Below are 17835 nucleotides of genomic sequence, written 5' to 3' on the forward strand. Positions count from 1 at the left end.
GGTCCTGACTCTGAGAGCTCACATAACCTGGGAAGGTGTTCATATTCTCACCTGTAAAATGGGTGTGCTGACAGCACCATCATGGGGCTGCTGTGGAAATGAAATGAGATAATGCCTGGGAGACACGAGTGCTGAGATAAGGTCGGTTTGCAATAAATGGCCCACCAAGTGGATACTTTATGCTCAGGAAGCTCCCTCTACCAGGTGCCAAGGCTGCTAGGAGATAGGCATTACTCTGCAAGCTAACAGGGCAGTGAGCCCCATGAGGCAGTCCTCCCAGACACCAGCCAGCACAACACAGGGTTGTCTTTTGTACCACAAGTGTCACCTACAGCTAGGCCTTGGGGCAGTGAATTCCTCACCAACTGCCGTCCCTTCTCCCTCTAAAGTATCTACCCTAAAGTCATTAAGAGCACAGTCTCCAAAGCAAGACTGGCTGGCTTCCCATCCAAGCTCAGCCATTGGTGGGCTGTGTGAACTCAAGCAAATTATTTCACCTCTCTGTGCCTCAATGTCCTCCTTAAAGTGAAAATAATGATGATGCCTAACGCAGAGCATGGCTCTGAATTCTAATGGAATGCCAAGTTCTTGGCCTGGGATGCCATCAGGGCCCAGTAGTGTTAGCCAATAGCAGCATGTACTACTCCCATGTTTCAGTTGCATTACTGCCTAAGAAAACTACCCCAAAGCTTAGTGAGTTAAATATTTTATTTTCTCACTGTTCTGCAATGTGGGTAGAGCTGCAGGGACAGCTTGTCTTTGCTCTGCATGTGTCAGCTGGAGGGTCAACTTTCAGGACAGGCAGCCTGCCTGATGTGGCTGGAGGAAGCTGTTTGCTGACCCTGCCCTCAGCTCTCCATATGGTCTCTCCACATAGTTCGGCCAGGCTTCCCAGAGAGCAGCCATCTCAGGACAGTCCCAGTGCTTACAAGAGGGGTAGCTTTCCCTGGAAGACAACAGCTGAAGTTGCCAAGCCTTCTTAGAACTTAGGCTCAGACCCAGGCCAGAGTCACTTCTGTCATCTTTTATTGGTTAAAGCAGGTCACAGGGCAGCCCAGACAGACCACACAGGGCCTGAGAACTAGTAGGTATGGGTTGCTGGGGACACCCTGCTGGCATTCAGCCCCACCTAGTCTTCTCTTTGACCTGCTGTCTTTGGGCCCTGCATCTCTCACCTGGCTTATGCCTTGTCCTTTTTAGCTTTCTCCCTGTCCTGGCCATCCCCTTCTGGTCCCTACTTCACTCCAGTGCAGGCTGATAGACAGGATCCCAGGTTACATCACATTCCCCTGCTCTAATTGCCCTCTGGCTCTTCCCTACCCCAGAACCAAGCTCCTTAGCATGATGACACATTGCCCTTTGGAGGACCATCCTTATGCCCCCCTGAGGAGCTGGGCTCTTCCTCATTCCTCACTGCTTACCACAAAGACCTGGCCTCTGTAGAGCCTTTCCTGAGTACCCTCCCCGCCTCCCCAGAGGTCAGGCCTGGGCTGTCTTTCTCAGGTGTTCCGTTGTGGTCAGTCTTCATTTGGTACATGGATGAATAAGTGAATGAATGACTATTCTAGCTCCCCAAAGCTACACCTCTGATTAAGCTGCCATGTTCCCAGGACTGAGCTCATACTCTGAGGTGGTACCATGAGGGGGACCTTGGGTATATCGGGAGGAGCAACCAGACTCCTGCAGAGAGGTCTAAAGGCCTAAGGGCCACGTCCTGACTCCTAAGAAATCCCTGACCAAGGGCTCAGGCTGTATAGGGGCAGGATGCCAGCAGCAGCAGCCTTCCTAGAAATAACCCCATACCCTCACTACCAAACTCTGGGTCTCCTACAGAATTGGGCTACAGCAGCAGGAGGTGGAGCTCTGGGTGGATGGGGATAGCCCCAGCCCCCACAGATCCTTTGTCCTCCAAAGCTGGCATCCAACCCTCCTCCCAGGGCCCACTGCACTCACTGGACACTCACCCCCTGGTTCTGGCTCTGCTTCCCATGGTATGCCCAATGGTAGCCTTCCAGCTCTGGGAGGCATCTCAGAGGCTCTCACCTCTTCTGGAGTGGGGTGGCTTGAGCTCAGCTGGAGCCTTGTAGCACTGAGTGACCCTTTTATTTGGCCTAATTCAAGATGGTTTGGGGTCACAATCAATTCAAAGGGCAGAGCTATGTTCAAGGAGTTTGGTCTTTCAGGAAAATTCCATGCTCAGTATGTGCTTTACCACTTGCAACCATGATTCTTCTTCTAACTGGGAAAGTTTCATCCGTCTACCATCCATCCATCCATCCATCCATCCATCCATCCATCCATCCATCCTTCCATCCATTCATCCAAACACCTACCCATCTACCTGTCCACCCACCCACCCATCCACTCATCCATCCATCTTGGTTCTGCCACTTACAACTTCACTGGGCTTGGAAAAGTCTCTTCACCTCCCTGAACTTTCGTTTCCTCCTCTGTAAATTGAATCCATTGGCATCTGCCTCATAGGATTGTCCTGTGGTTAATTGAGGTAATAGCATTTGTGAATTGCCTGGCACATGGTGGGAAGCCATAAGTGACTGTTATTTTCCTTCCCTCTTGAGGAAGAGATACACAACTAGAAAACTATACAAAGATAATGTACAATCAGGAATTAAAGTGTGTAAAACCAAAGGCAATAATGTTAGAAGCTCTTGTTTTGCTTCTGTCTCCTAAGTTGACCTGGAAGTTGATATTTAAAGCCACTTTGAAAAGTTGAGTATCCCAAAATATATTTGAACGGTTCAATGGGGATGCTGACCCTCTATAATAGGCTCATTTGAAATTATCCTGCTTTGCTACTTCCTCTTAGAAAGATAAACAAGCAGCCTACAATGGCTGCTGTGATGTTTTCTTTTAAATCTGGCTTTCCAAATGTAGGACTTGGCAGTTGGACAATCACCCGGGGGCTCACTCCCCATACATGCTCTCCCTGAATGCAGGGAGCTCTAGCTTGGAATTCCTGGGGCCTCATTAAGCCCGCTGTGACTAAGTGATCTTGCCTGGTGCTAAAACTGTTTAAAATGACTTGGCAGCAACCAGAAGTCAGGTCTCTCTGTTTTTTCTCAGTTACTCCCTCTTTATAACCCCCGCCTACATGTCATGAAGTGAAAACATCTTTCTTTCTGGATCTAGTGCAGGACAACCCTCTCCTCTTCCTGGAGAAGCCTCACCCAGGTCTTTCTGTATAGTTAAAGGAAAGGGAGGCAGAAATCTGCCCCTTTGTTAATTTCTCCTTTGAATAAGACTTAACTCCTGGGAAAACCTCTTTCTTGCTCAAAGTCATTCTCTCCTCCCTTCCTTCCCCCACTCCACTTAACTCTTCTGCTCCAAGTCCCGGCAGCTCTGCCTCTGCCTCTGGCCTGGCCTTGCCCCAGCTCACCTCCTGGAAGGTCTGTTTTACCAAGCTGGGGTGGGGGTGGGGTGGGAGGAAATCCCAGTCAAGTCAAGACCATCAGAGATTGACCATAGCCCTGTTTCAGGGGCAGGAACAGATCTTGGGAACTGGAGGGGTAAGAAAGAATTGGTATTAAGAACCCTACTCTGTACCAGACACTTGAAATTATTTCTCTCATCTTCTTATTTAATTACATAATAAAATTTAAATATGCCTTCCTTTTAAGAAATTAGATCACTATAAAAAAGCTAAAGTTTCTTGACAACAACTTTCAGTCTATTCTTGTCACTCACCCTTTCCCCAGAGGAATCCACTCTTGATTTCCTGTTTTCTTCCTGTGTATTTTTCTAGGGCCAAGCACCTAGAGCAGTGGCAGGCATAGAGTGAGCACTGTAGTGATATTTCGTGGATGGATGTTTTACATAAGTGCTATGAATCCACAGATCTCGAACATTTAGCTCTAGCTCCCTCCTTTGATATAGCATTTCATTTTATGAAAATGCCAGTGTATTTCTTTGATATTCCTTTATTGACAACATTTTATTGGTTCCAGTTTGTTGCAATTCTAAACTAGGATGCAATGAATAGCCCTGTACAGGTTTCCTGAGCATAGGGAAAAGTATTTCTGTGGGATGCATACTGAGAAATAGAATTGGTTGGTCCCAGGTATTAGCATTTCAAGTTTTAGTAAGTAGCTCAAATGTTACCTTCCAAAGTGATTACACTGAAACACACCCTCATGGCAGAAGTACCAGTTTACCCAAATCTTCACCAACATTTGATGACAATAATTCACACTTACAAAGAACTTAACATGCCAGTTGTAACTATATATACATATATATGTGTGTTCCCAGAAGGATCCAATGAAACAGTTCTATTAAACTGAGCACAACATGCTTAAATAACTTGACACCATCAAACCTTTAATTTGTGCTAAATGACATCTGAAACATTGTCATCTCCCTCACTTCTCTGGTTAAGAAACTGTCTCTGAAAGGAAGAGACTTACCCAAAGTCACAAAGTCCATAAGGAGCCCAGCCAGATGTCGGGGTAGCCTGGGTAAACACTTTTTCTGCTACTGTTCAGTTGAAGCATTCAGGTGAGCTGGGAAAAGGAGAGCAGAGTGGTCCTGGTACATGCTCGCCAAGTCACCCAAGCCGTGACTGCTTAGGGGACGCTGGCTGACAGGAGGCGCCGCTCTTGTATAGACAGGGGGCCTCCCTGGCTGCTCTGCCCAGAAGTCAGGCCAATGTGGCCACCACTTATCTGTTGGTTCCCCGGGGATAGAGGAGGGAGCCGGAGACCGCGGAGTCGCATATCGCCCCCTAGCGGCCCGTCGCGAGCACACAGCGCGGCGCCCGGGAGAGTAACGGGCCGCGGGGAGGGCGCCCGCGAGGGCAGGGAGCCGGCATGGGGCCGCCCCGGCGCGCAGAGATAAAAGCGGGTTGGCGGCCCGGCTGGCGCAATCTGCGCGTTCTCTTATTGATTAGCAGGGTCTGCACAGAGGCAGGGATGCCCGCAGCGCGGGGCCAGGAAGGAGAGTGAGGGCAAGGGAGCAGCCTGCCCGGCGGCCCCTCGCGCAGTCCCGCTCCCGGCCCGGCACTGTACGCGGGCGGGACATCGGCCGCGCGCCCCAGGGGGTGCCAGCAGCCGGCGCCGCTGCGAGCAAAGGAGCGGAGCGGCGGGGCCGCTGCGGGCGAGGACGGCTGCCATGGGGCTGTGCTGCTGCAAGGACTGGAGGGGACACCTGCCAGCGTCCAAAGGTAACTGGGACGCGCACGTGCGCCGCGGGCTCATCACCTTTGCGCTCCGGCGCGGGGCGCGCGCCGTCAGCTCCCTGCAGCTGGGGCTGGGGGCTGCCAGCCCCACCTCGGTTTTCCAGGTGGGGTTGTCCGCCAGTTTTCCAGGGCCGCCGGACACCTGCCTCAGCCGTGGAAAGGGCTCAGGTATGGCTGCAACTCCCCCAGAGTCTCCGAACTTTGGAGTCTCCAGGGTCTCCTCCTTCTCCGCGGAGTCCGCGGCGGGCTGGGGCTGGGCCCCAGGCGGGAGCAGAGCGGAGGGAGGGCCCGCTCCCTTCAGGTCCCGGACCCGACAGTGGGCACCGGCTGCAGGTACGCCAAGTCCAGCGCTGGGGCGGAGGAGTCCTTGGCGCTCCACCCCGCCCGCAGTCCTGTGCAAAGAGAGCCGGACCAGCACCTGGCACCGCCTCTGCGGCTTAACCGCTAGGGAGAGGGGCCATTCATTCTTCTGGCCCCCCTCTGTCAACAGACTTGGACACAGGGGCCCTGGCTGAGTTTTCCAAAAGTCGCGGCGGAACCTCCGAGGGTTGTTGCCTGTGGAATGCAGCAGGCTTGGAGAGGGCTCCACGCCAAGAAACATGAAGACTTGGCTGCCTGAGGTCCGGCCTCCTTCCGGAAGTGGCCCTTCCAACTTAACCCTTGACCAACAGAAATGATTGATCCCTGTTGACTGTCCGAAATATAGTGGTGTGTCTCTTCCCATCACCTGACCCTAAGGACTCACCTACACCCTCCCCTAATAAACATACAGATTTCTGGGCCCCACCCTGACCTGCTGGATAGGCTCTGGCATAGGGCCTGGGAAGCTGTATGTTTAAGAATTTCCCCAAATCACTGCTATGACCAGGTAAGTTGGGAAGACAGACTTACCTGTGATCCATACAGTGCAGGCTTTACCAGAATGGATGCCAGGTCCCAGTTCCTTGACAAGTATATTCTGGACCCAGATAAAGAAAAAGTATGAATATGTCAAGCAGCCTGAAGGACTCCTGTCCAGGTGATAAAAATGATACCATAAATGTATACGTTTGTTTCCCAAAAGGTGTGAGATAACTTATAACATGTAAAATGAATAAATGTAAAAAACTAAATGGGACTCCACATTAACAGGATGCATAGAGCAAAAAGAGAGCCCAGTTACTCTGACCGTAACTGTTAATTGTGGTTGAGCCTTTCTGCAGCCAAAACCAAATCGGAAATGTGAATTGCTGCATGGTTCTCATTGCCCCAGAGCAGCAGTTTTCTTGGCATTTGATTTACAAAAGAAAAAAAGAATTTCACATGTGTGGGGCTTCATGTTTGGAGGGAGGGGGCTGGGAGTTAATGGAGTTTTGGCTGTTCAGTAGCCAGAGGGCAGGGTCTTGCTGCAAGCTGGTTGAGGGCAGGTGGGAGCCCAGAGCACAGCAGGAAGATTTCACTAGAGGCTGCAGGACTGCACCAGCCTGATCTTTGCTAACTGTTCCTCAGTAAGTATGGCAAGGGGTGGGGCCTGAGTCCCAGAGCAAGGGTGGATTTTCAAGGTTTTGGTTAGGGAGGACAGACACTCAACTAGCAGCCCCAGAAGGGAGCCATGGGCATCTCCTACGGGCTTTGTCTTCTGGGGCTACAGATACCCAAGCTACCATCCAGGTGAGGACCAGTCCTGGTGTAGGAGTGTAGCTGGCCCCCACCCTCCTACCCAAGGCACAGCTAGCCACAGTAGCCTGGGTGCAGGGACCCAATCTGAAGACCCACAAGGTCTCACTGCCCATGTAAATTAGCCTAGCTAGCAGAAGTCTGGGACAAGAGTGGGTGAGGAGCTCCATGATGCAAGACTGCGCCTGCCCATCTGTTTTGGGCAGCCAGCCACTGCCAGGCAGGAGGCTTGTCTGTAGTTCAAGGAAGGCAGACACTGGGTTTCTTAATGTAAAATCTCCAGATGTTTAAATATTGTTGCCTCATTTAACCAATTTGAACCAATGTGGCCAGTCTGGCTAGATGAGAGACAGTTTGGGCCACTGTTCAAAACGAGTTCTGCCATAAATGGGTGTTTCCTTCGTCAAATAACCTTAAAAATCATGAGTTACCAAAATGTGGAAGGTTTTTCACTGCAAAACTTCTCAGAGGCTTTAATACAGTGGTGTAATTGTGCATCTCCAAGTCAGGTAGATTGTAGGTACAGTCCCCAAACCTTTGCTCAGGGAACCTGCTTTCCATAGAGCATCTCACAGTACTCTGTCTTTGACGCCCTGAGGAATGTTGCTTTAGACATTAAACAGATTCAGTTGTTGTAGCAGTGCCATAGTACATCTGTTCCCAAGGAGTGTGTGTGTGTGCACACATGTGCATGTTTAGCTGTTGTAAGCTACCTGTGTAAGGAGATTTCTGACTTTCCAGACTAGGAGTGTGTGTATTTTATTTAAGATAAGATCAAAAGAGAGTCTGTTAGCCACTGATATAACTTAAATTTTCCCAAGACAATAGCTGTTGTTATGGATTTCATTCCTGGGTTTTTTTGGATCTGAACTTTTATAACAGAATATTTGACTATGTTGTCCCTTTGTAAAAGTGTACTGGGTAAAGGGGAAAAGCTCAAATAATAAATCTCATGAAGAGAACAGCAAAAATACATCACAGGCCAGAGTCACCATCGTGGATCTAGACATCAGACCTTTAAAATCCAAAGCCTTGCGCTCTTGCCAGGAGATGCCTGCTCTCCTGTAGAACTGCAGGGGGATGTTGTGGACTGGAGGAGGGACTGCTACAGGCACTTTTCGGGGTGTTACTTGTGGTGTTAATCACACTTCGCTATCCTAGCAGGACAGATCACTGCAAATGGAGCAGTCCTGGGTCCCAGCTGCTCCTGAAGAAGCTGAGAGGTCAGTGAGCAGGCTCTGATGTGTGGACAATTAACACCCTCCTCAAAGCAGAGGAAAGGCAAACTTGATCTGAACTCAGAGGACACTCTGATCTCATTGTTTCTAGGCGATGTTTCCAGATGTTTCTGCTGTGTAGAGCTCTATGGTTGGTCTGTTCAGTGGCAAATTTCATTTTTTCAACTTTGTGTTATGGTCCAAGGCCAAGACTTGAAGGGAGAAGTGGCAGTGAGGCAGCTTTTGTTCAAAGAACAAGGGCAGATTGGTGGGCTCCTGAGTCCTCCGAGGTGCCTGGCCCCCTGCTGCTGCTTCATCCTCAAATTCACCCCTCCCCATTCCTACTGATCTCAGCAATGGAAGCTTCCTCTTGTCTTCCTGGATCATGCCCCCATCATGTCCCCTCTCCCCCAAACACCCTCACCCTGCCTTCTGATTCCTTGTCAGCACATAGACCTGCCCAAGTGGCTCATGAGAACACTTTTTTAAAAACCTACCTGTTGTCTCGGTCTGCTCCACAAGCTCTGCCCTTCCCTCCTGCCCTCCATGACCTGCCCCAGGAACAGTCTGCCGTCCCTGCCTCCCCCAATTCTCCTCGTGCATTTGTCCCCAGCACTGTGCTGGACCTGGTGCTCTGAGCACCTGACAGCCTGCCCCATGCCCCTCACTCTGCCAGCTTCCTAGACTGCGGAGGCTGCTGCTGCTCAGCCCTTTTTCCTCACCTTGGCTGGCTCTTCCCTGTTCCGCCCCCTGCTGTGAATTCTCTTTGTTTTACCCTCTGGTCTCTGTCTCCCCAGGTGTCTCACCCAGTGGCCTGATAATTGTGATTGCCTTTAGAAACCTGCCCCTAATTCTTCTGCTCCCACCTCTGGAATGCCCATCTTTAGCCTGCAAATCTGAAACTCCAGATGGGGTCCTGTGTTCCCACCTGCCCCTTCTCCCAGCTTCCTGGCTCTCAACCCTTGCCCACTACTTCATTTCCCATGACCACAGGCCGACAGCTCCTTTGATCACATCTAGGGCAGTGTCCCCATCCCTGAGCCCAGGACCACTGTAATGCCTCCATAGACTCATCATCTTGACTGCACTGGTTTCCCCACCAGGTTTCCTGCCTCTTCTAGTCCATGGCCCAAGCCATTCCATGCATGGCTTCTGTCACATTGTGTCCCTCCTCAAACCCTGCCTGGGCCCCAGAGTGCCTAGAGAAGAAAGCCCAGCTTCATAGTCTTGCTAACATTGCCCCCTATCCCAAACCCCCTTCCAACACCCCTGCCCTCCCCCACGCACACCATACCCTCTTGCATGGCCTTCAGTCCCGCCTGAGAGGATCAAACCCTGGGGAAGAAGGCCCGCACCTGGAGCCATCTCTGAGCCCTGGCCCTTAGGCCTGATTCATTTCACTCTCCCAGTGTCTGGTTGGTCTGCATCTGTTGTCCCCAGCTGTCAGTCACCTCTGTGATCTGGCACCATGCTCAGCAGAGAACTGGTGCTCAGTGAACACTGACAAGAGAGCAGTTTGGGGAGCAGAGATGGGGGACAGTGGTGCTCACATTTGCCTGTTTATGCCACCCAAGCCCCAGGGCATCCCAGTGGCAACCCCACTTGGGAGAGCTCAGCTTCACTTGGTGTATCTTCGTCTGTGATAGAATGAGGTGCCAGATGTTGACTCTATGTCCCTTTCCTGATGGACAGACCATTTGTCAGGGTGCCCAGAGGCCAGGGTTCAGTGCAAGATGGGCAGATAGGGATGCCCTCTCTGTCCTTGAGGGAGGTGGACAGAGGCATAGCCATCACTGGATGGGGGTGATAGAGTTGGTTCTACTGTGTAAATTTCTGTGCACCTACCTTCCTTCTGGAGAAGGTTCCATTTCACATGAAGTCTTCAAGATTGCTTGAAGGCAGCTGCTATGCACACTTCTCTCTGTTCATTTAACAGTCATTTTTTTGGGTACCCGCTCTATGCCAGGCCACGTGCTCAGCTCAAGGACATTGAGAAGGGGAGGGTGCAGCATCTGCCACCAGCATGCTCATGGTCTGGCTGAGTGGGGACACAGGAAACAGTGACACTGCAGGCTGAGAAATGACAGAAGGCAGCAGGCCTGGTGCTCGGGGCAGCCTGGAGGCTCAGAGAGTGCCCAGACAGGCTCATGCCCAAGTTGTGTCTCAGTGGGGAGCAGCAGCCCAGCAGACAAATAGGGAAGGGACTTCCAGGCCTGCAGAGGTGTGTTAACACCAAGGGGTTTTGGGAGCTGCACGGCTGGGACAGCACAGGGCTCCTCGGGCTAGCTTCCACCCCACCCATTTGGCACTCCTGGCATACTCCTGGGAGAGTCAGCAGCCATCTCCCAGCAACAGCCTCGCTCTGAGCACCAGACCCGCTTGACACCTCCTTTAGGGTCTCCTCATCTAGAGGGTGGCCAAGCTCATCAGGCTTAATCTGAACTCTTGACTTGGTCCTTCTGCTCTGATTTGCTGTCACCAACTTCTGCCAGCTTTGTTTGCAACATGCGTCTGAATCCCTCTGCTTGCCTCCATCCCAGGCCCACAGCCTGGTCCCAGCCCCAGCAGTGGCCTCCTAATGGGTCTTCCCGTGCAGACTCTGTGCTGCTCCAGTCTTTACTCCAGCACCTTCAGTGACTGTTTAAGTTTCCTCAGGATCTCTTTGCCCCCCACCAGGCTCAGAGACTCCAGTGGCATCACATGAACTCTCAACGCCGTTCACGGGCTGCCAGGATGGCCGCCAGCCTCCTCGCCCACACCCAGCCTGCTTCAGGTCCCTTGTGCCCTCCAGTTCTCTCCCACCTCTGGTGTCTGCCCCCACTCTTGACCCAAGCACCCCCAACATTTGTCTGGGCCAAAGTGTCAGTCTTTCCTAAGAGGCCTCCCTGAGCCCTGTTATTTGCTCACTTGCCAACTTGTCCTTTAAAACATACCACAGTGCATAAATATACACGTGTCAGTTTGCAAAACCTGTCCCCCTGCCAAATGACCCAGAAGCCCTCTGAAGGCAGGGCAGTCCTTGTGTTTAGCTTGCCTCTGAGAAGGCCAGTAGAAGCGAGGCTGTGTGGGGGCACTTATGTCTGATTTGACCCTAAAGACAGTGGCGACCTGACAGGACAGACCTGAAGCTTGAACGAGTGTCACAATGTTAGAGCCTCGTGCTCCAGGGCCTGTGCTGATGGGCAGGAGCCTTAAGGCCTCTGGTCTGTAGCTGAGAGTCTGCATGGTTTCCACTCTGTGTCTGAGATGTGTCCCTCTTTGTTACCTCTTCCCTGTTAAGTGATCTAGGCAGCAGTCCTGTGGGTTTTTCAAAAAGGGAAGTAGCCTCGGGCAGAGGATTCAGTTCCATTTCCTAGTCAGGGGACCCCAGGCCACCCCTTAGCTCTCTGAGCCTTTTGCATCCCCACCTGTAAATGCAGACAGGTATGCTGCCCTCAAGGGTGGTCAGGTGGCCTTGTGAGAGTTCTATCTCTGCTCCTTTCTTGTTGGGTTACCCTCAGAACCTCAGTTTCCTCATCTGTAAAGAGGGAAACAGGCAAGACTAGATGATATCTAAGATCCTGTTTGCTTGAACCTCAAAGGATTATCTGAGAGGACTCAGAACTGCTCGGTGCTCCTAGCAGCAGGCATTAGAAGGCCAAATGCCTTTTCCCTCCTCCTGTGAGAGGTGCTCAGCCAGCCATCATCTGACTGGCTTGGGAGGAGATGAAACAATGAGGACAGGTCGGCAGCCCCCTGAGAGAAATTCATGAATAGATTGCTTAACCAGCACTTAGCTGTCGCCAATACTGCTGGCCCTGGAGGGGAGCAAGTCCTGGGGGGCCTGAAGTGTCTGGCCTTGGGGTTCAGGGCACCATGCCTCCTTGAGGCTCAAGAGGCCTGAATTCTGCAAGGGAGATGGGAAAAAGCCTAGCGATACGTTTTCTAGCGATACGTTTTCCCATCTCGTTAGTTCTCAGGTCCTTGCATCTGTAAGGGGATTCTGCTTCAGGAGTCTTGGGTCCAAAATGGGGGCACCCAAATAAGGTGACCCCCTAAAATAGTTCTCTTCATCCTATCTGCTCCCAGCCTGGCCGTGTAGCTAATGCACATCCCGCCTGAATTACATCTTCTGCTACACTGTTCCTCCAGGCACCCATCACCAGACTCCATTTGAAACAGCTTTGTTGAGATATACTCCACATAACATAGAATTCATCCATTTAAACTGCAGCATTTAATAGTTTTTAGTATACTCACAGAGTTACGTAGCCATCACCATAATCTGATTTTGGAACATTTTCATTACTCGAAAAAAACCCTCATATCCATTAGCACACTTCCCATTCCTAAGACAACCCTCCTCCCTTGTCTGGCAACCCCAGGTGCTAAACTACTTCCATGCAATATATGGCCTTTTGTGACTAGCTTCTCTAAGTTAGCATATTGTTTTCAAGGTTCATCCATGTTGCAGCAGTATCTCTACTTCATTCCTTTTTATGGCTGAATATAGTCCATAATAAAATGTACCCTGTATCATTTATCTGTTCTTCAGTTGATGAGCATTTAGATTGTATTTTGCTAGTATTTTGTTGATTTTTGTGTCTGTGACCTGTAGTTTTCTTGCAGTGTCTTTGTATTATCAGAGGAATACTGGCTGCAAAGGAGTTGGGAAGCATTCCCTCCTCTTCTAATTTTTGGAAGGATTTGTGAAAAATTATATTAATACTCTGAATGTTTGGTAGAATTCACCAGTGATACGGTCTGATATAAATTCTTCTTTGAATGATTGGTAGAATTCAGTGAAACATTTTGGGGTATTTATTAATTGAGCCTCATTAAAGGTTTATTTAGATTTTCTGTTTCTTCTTGATGGGTTTTAGTAGTTTCTATCTTTCTAGGAATTTGTTTCATTTGTCATCTGATTTGTTGGTGTAACATTATTGATATTATTCCCTTGTAATCTTTATTTCTGTAGGGTTGGCAGTGCTGTCCCCTCTTTCATTACTGATTTTAGTAATTTATGTCTTCTCCTTTTTTTCTTGGTTAGTCTAGCTGGAGTTTGTTCAAATATGGTTATCTTTTCAAAGAGCCAACTTTTGTTTTTATTGATTTTCTCTATTATTTTCCCAGTCTTTTTAATTTTTTTCCAATCTAATCTTAATTATTTCCTTCCATCTGTTTGATTTGGGTTTGGTTGGTTTGTTTGTTTTATAATTTCATCCCCAGGGTCTCAAAGTCAGCCAGAGTGAGAGACTGAGGACTTTTCAGGGCTCTCCTGCTCATGGTCATAGCTCTGCATATGTGCCTAGCCTTGCAGATCTCCAGATATATGTCAAAACTTTTCAAAGCCCCCCCCCAGTGGACTTTGAAGGTGAAAGGTTAGGTTGATTTGAGATCTTTCTTCTTTTGTAATGTGGCATTTATAGCTATAAGTTTCCCTCTAAGCACTCTGCATCTCATAAGTTTTGGTGTGTTGTGTTTTCATTTCCCTTCATCTCACAGTGTTTCTAAAATTCCTGTTTCAATTTCCTCTCTGGTTATTTAGGAGTGAGTTTAATTTCCACATATTTGTGAATTCTCTAGACTTCTTATTGATTTCTAACTTAATTCCTCTGTAGTTGGTGAGTGTATTCTCATATTTTGTTTTATTCAGTCCTTTTAAATGTTTAAGATTGTTTTATGATCTAGTATATGGGCTATCTTGCAAGATGTTCCATGTGTACTTGAAAAGAATATGTATTCTGCTGGTGGTGGTTGGGGTGTTCTGTAGATGTCTGTTAGGTCTACCTGTTTCCTCGTGTTGTTCAAGTTTTATGTTTCCTCATTGATTTTTCTACCTACTTCTACCCATTTTTGAAAGTGGAATACTGAAGTCTCCAATTATTGTTGAATCTCACTTCAGTTCTGCCCATTTTTACTTCATAAATCATGTAGCTCTCTTGCTTGGGGAATATATGCTTGTAATTGTTGTATCTTCCTGCTGGATTGACCCTTTTATCATTATAAAATGTTCATCTTTGTCTCTAGGAAGACTTTTTTGTCTTAAAGTCTATTTTGTGCAATACTTATATAGTCACACTAGCTCTCTTTTGGTTATTATTTATATGGTATATTTTTTTTCCATCATTTCACTTTCAACCTATTTGTATTTTAAATCTAAATGTGTCTCCTATAGACAGCATTAGTTTATTTTTTAAATCCATCCTGTTAGTCTTGGCCTTTTTGTCTGGGCATTTAATTCATTTATATTTAATGTAATTAATGATCAGGCAAATTTATGTCAGCTGTTTTGTTTTCTGTAAATTTCATGTCTTTTATGTTCTTTTATTACTGCCTTCTTTTTGTGTTAGATATTTTTTGTTGTACCATTTTAATTTCCTTTTATTTCTTTACAATATTTTTAAAGTTATTTTATTACTAGTTCTGGGGATTACAGTTAATTCACCTCTTAATTTAAAACAATTTAGTTCAGATTAACGTTTTTTAATATCAGTAGTATATAGAAACTTCTTTCCAATATAGCTCTATTCCCTTCCCTTCCTTTGTGCCATTATTGCCAGATTAATTACATTTTTATGCATTTATAAGCCCATCAACATACTTTTATAAGTATTGCTCTATGAAGTTGTCTTTTAAATTAGGTAGAAGAAAAGAGCTACAAAAATACATTTATACTGTCTTTTATTTTTAACTAGATAGTTACTTTTATTGGTGTTGTTTATTTCTTCATTTAATGTCCTTTTCTTTCACCAGCAGAACTCCCTTTATTTCTTGTAGGAAACCTTCAGGGCTTAGGCAGTATCTGAGTCTTCACTTCCTGCTTGTGCAGGGTCTCAAAGTCAGCCAGAGTGAGAGACTGAGGACTTTTCAGGTCTCTCCTGCTCATGGGCATAGCTCTGCACATGTGTCTAGCCTTGTAGGTCTCCAGATATATGTCAAAATTTTTCAAAGCCCCCAGTGGATTTCTCTTTTCTCAGATTTTCCTTTTAGCCAGCTCTGTTTGCTCCAATGAGTATCACAGCTTTAGGCAGCTATAATGTTAAAGAATTACCATTGACAGTTTTTGGCAAATGCCCTGCAGATAGGGCTTTTCCTAGAGTGGGCCAAGTCAGAATGACAATGCTCTGAAAAGTGGGGCTTTAACAGAGAGCTGCAAGATGGGTCAAATTGCAGCAGTGCTCCTGAGATGGTACTTTCTGAGATGCCAGTTCACACCCAGGTATATTGGCAGGTACTTAGGTCTTCTCTGGTCAAGGCTTTGTCCTTCTTACCTAAACTTTACCTAGATGCTGAGTGGTGACTTGGAAGTGAGTTAAGGTGCCTAAGGCTTGGTGTCAAGGAGGCAGTATGAAATGTTAGAAACTAGTGAAGCTTGGAGTAGGACAGACCAGGTTCTGAATTCTGGCTCTACCACCTACTCACTACCTGTTCAGCCTCGGGACAAGTTACTTCGCTGACTCAAAGAGGAATACCTTTGTAAATCAGGATATCAACGACTCACCAAGTGTGCTAAGGGAAGAATTAAACTATACTCCATATATAAGGTTGCTAGCATACAGACAAATGCCTCATCATGGAAATGATTATTTAGCTGAGGCTTGGGGTAAGATTCTAAAAAATGATGAAATCAGTGTTGTTTTGTTGAAATGAAAGCACTTATAACACAGCTAACACTCACTCTGAGCCAAGCCTTGGCCTAAGCACTCTAATGTAGAAATTCATTTAGACTGCACAATAACTGTCAAGTGGATTCTACTGTCTCATTTTAGAGATTAGGAAACTGAGGCATAATTTCCTGCCAAAAGCCACTCAGAACCAGGAGTCTGATCCAAGCTTTCTGGCACAAGAGTCTGCACTCCTAACCTGCACTCCGTGTTTATTTAATTTTAATACCATGCAGTGTAAAGCCAGGTGTTCACTTTGACAACTGGCAAGGGAGAATGCATGTGAAAGTAAAACAGAAAGCAGCATATGCCCTTTACTCATGAAACTTGCAACAGTAGGACTGTCACATCCAGTTTGGAAAGAGTCAAAGGTCAGTCACAAACCGGCAGCTTCTCCTTTGTGGCTTCACCCAGGCCAGGTTCCTTTCTGAAGATCAGTCACACACCGAATGCAGACCACCCGCTCCCGCCCTGTTCCTCTTGGGGCAAGTGGTGTGGCCTGTCCAGCAGCACCAGCTGTGGAAGGGGATATTTAATAACTTGGTGCTCACAGTGACAAACCAAGGCACACAGGAGCCAGTGGCCCCATGGGTTCAGTGCAGTCTTTTTCACATGCAAACATGTCCATCAAACTAGTGATGTCATAGTGGCTGCCACTGCCATGTGACTTGACTGTCTGCAGGGCAGAGTACAAGGTGTGGAGCAGGAGCTGGTGTGGGGCCCTCTGCCCCTGCTCCCCAGCCTCCTTCTCAGACTTCACTGAGGAGGGCCCTAACTGGGCAGGAGTCTGAGGCTATGGATAAGATTCAGACAGTGCTCACCAAAATGGCCAGGATGTTTGTAAAACACTGAAATACTTCTGTACCAATTAGTAAATCATCAGGGTCTCTAGCCTTCTGGGGGCTCCTTGGCCTCCCCACTATCCAGTGCCTGAAGCTTCCTGCCTGGCCTAGCAGGGCCACCTAGGACTGGATATGGGCTCGTGACCCGCTTTGTTCTGGTTTATCCTGGCTCTTGCTGAACCATTGTTGAGGATTCTGAACACCACCTAGTCATCATCAACAACTTCTGGAGGCAGAGAGCCCCTGAGCTTGGAGCCAGGAGAGATCTTTGAGATTCCGTGGTTTCACTTTCTCAGTCTATGGATGAGGAGAGTGAGAGACCAGTGTCACTGTCCAAGGGCACAGGGCTCATTTTGAAAGACCGTGAGCCTCTTACAGGTTGGGGGGTTACAGCATGGGGGGACAGCATAAACAGTTTGGGAGTCAGGCTGCCCTGGTTTTCAGTCCTGACCCTCCCACTCTGACCTGCTGTGCCCCTGGGCATGCTCCTGGGCTCTGCCTCTCGGTCTCACACGGCTGGGAGAGCACCACCTCAACCGGGCTGTCAGGATGCAGTGAGGGTGTGAGGAAAAGGACAGGTGTGGATGAGTGCCTACCAGCAAACACTGTCATCCAGCCGGGGCTGCAGAGACACCCACACTTTCTAACTTAGCAAGGTCCTAGCAGCCATGCCTATGGCCACCTGCCTGCCAACAGGCCAGTACAGCCTCACCCCAATCCAATTTAGGTACAAGCAAGCTCCTTTCTGGTGAAGGCCTCACAGGGGAGGGAAAGGAGAGCATCTACCATTCAATGCTAATGATTGAATCCTCAGTACTGAGAAGTGTGAGCTGAGAGGACCTCAGAGATCACCTAGCCCTGCCTTCTCATTTTTCAGATGAGTTTTTTAAAAAGCTCATAAGAGAGGAAGTGACTTGCCTAAGGCCACAGAGCATGCCAGTGGCCCAGCTGGGACTTCTCCACAGTCAGTTGAGTCTGGGGGCTTGTGCTCTTGGCTGTGAACAAGGCTGCCTAACTTTGTTCTAGTTTCATTCACATGAATCGAGGGTGAGTTCTGTGCACAGAACTGTGCTGAGCCACTTACAGAGAGCTTGTCCCATTCCTTATTGCAAAATATTGAATGAAGGGAAGGGGCAGGCCATACAAGCCCAGGAGCATGGCCAGGTTGCTGCAGGTCAAACTGGAGGGTCAGAATTGGAAACCAGCAAGGCTGAGGGTTGGGAGGGCACAACCTTTTCATGCCACCTCTGGCAGAGGTTGGACATAGTCAGCCCCTTGAC

At 48.4% G+C, this 17835-nt stretch overlaps 1 protein-coding gene across 4 annotated transcripts in view; it reads left to right on the top strand.

Moving 5' to 3' along the window:
• Positions 1-17835, top strand: part of ARHGAP22 (Rho GTPase activating protein 22) — a 193494-nt gene that overhangs the window by 93993 nt on the left and 81666 nt on the right. The window contains exon 1 of one of the 4 annotated variants that reach the window (XM_073241239.1): positions 3661-5179. The exons of the other annotated variants lie outside the window; for them this stretch is intronic. Within the exon in view, the coding sequence (XP_073097340.1) occupies positions 5128-5179 (52 nt within the window). The 5' untranslated portion in view covers positions 3661-5127. Of the gene's footprint in view, positions 1-3660; positions 5180-17835 lie in introns of those variants that run through there. 4 annotated transcript variants of the gene reach the window in all.

Source organism: Manis javanica, chromosome 7 (assembly GCF_040802235.1).
Source record: "Manis javanica isolate MJ-LG chromosome 7, MJ_LKY, whole genome shotgun sequence".
Taxonomy (NCBI): Eukaryota; Metazoa; Chordata; class Mammalia; order Pholidota; family Manidae; genus Manis; species Manis javanica.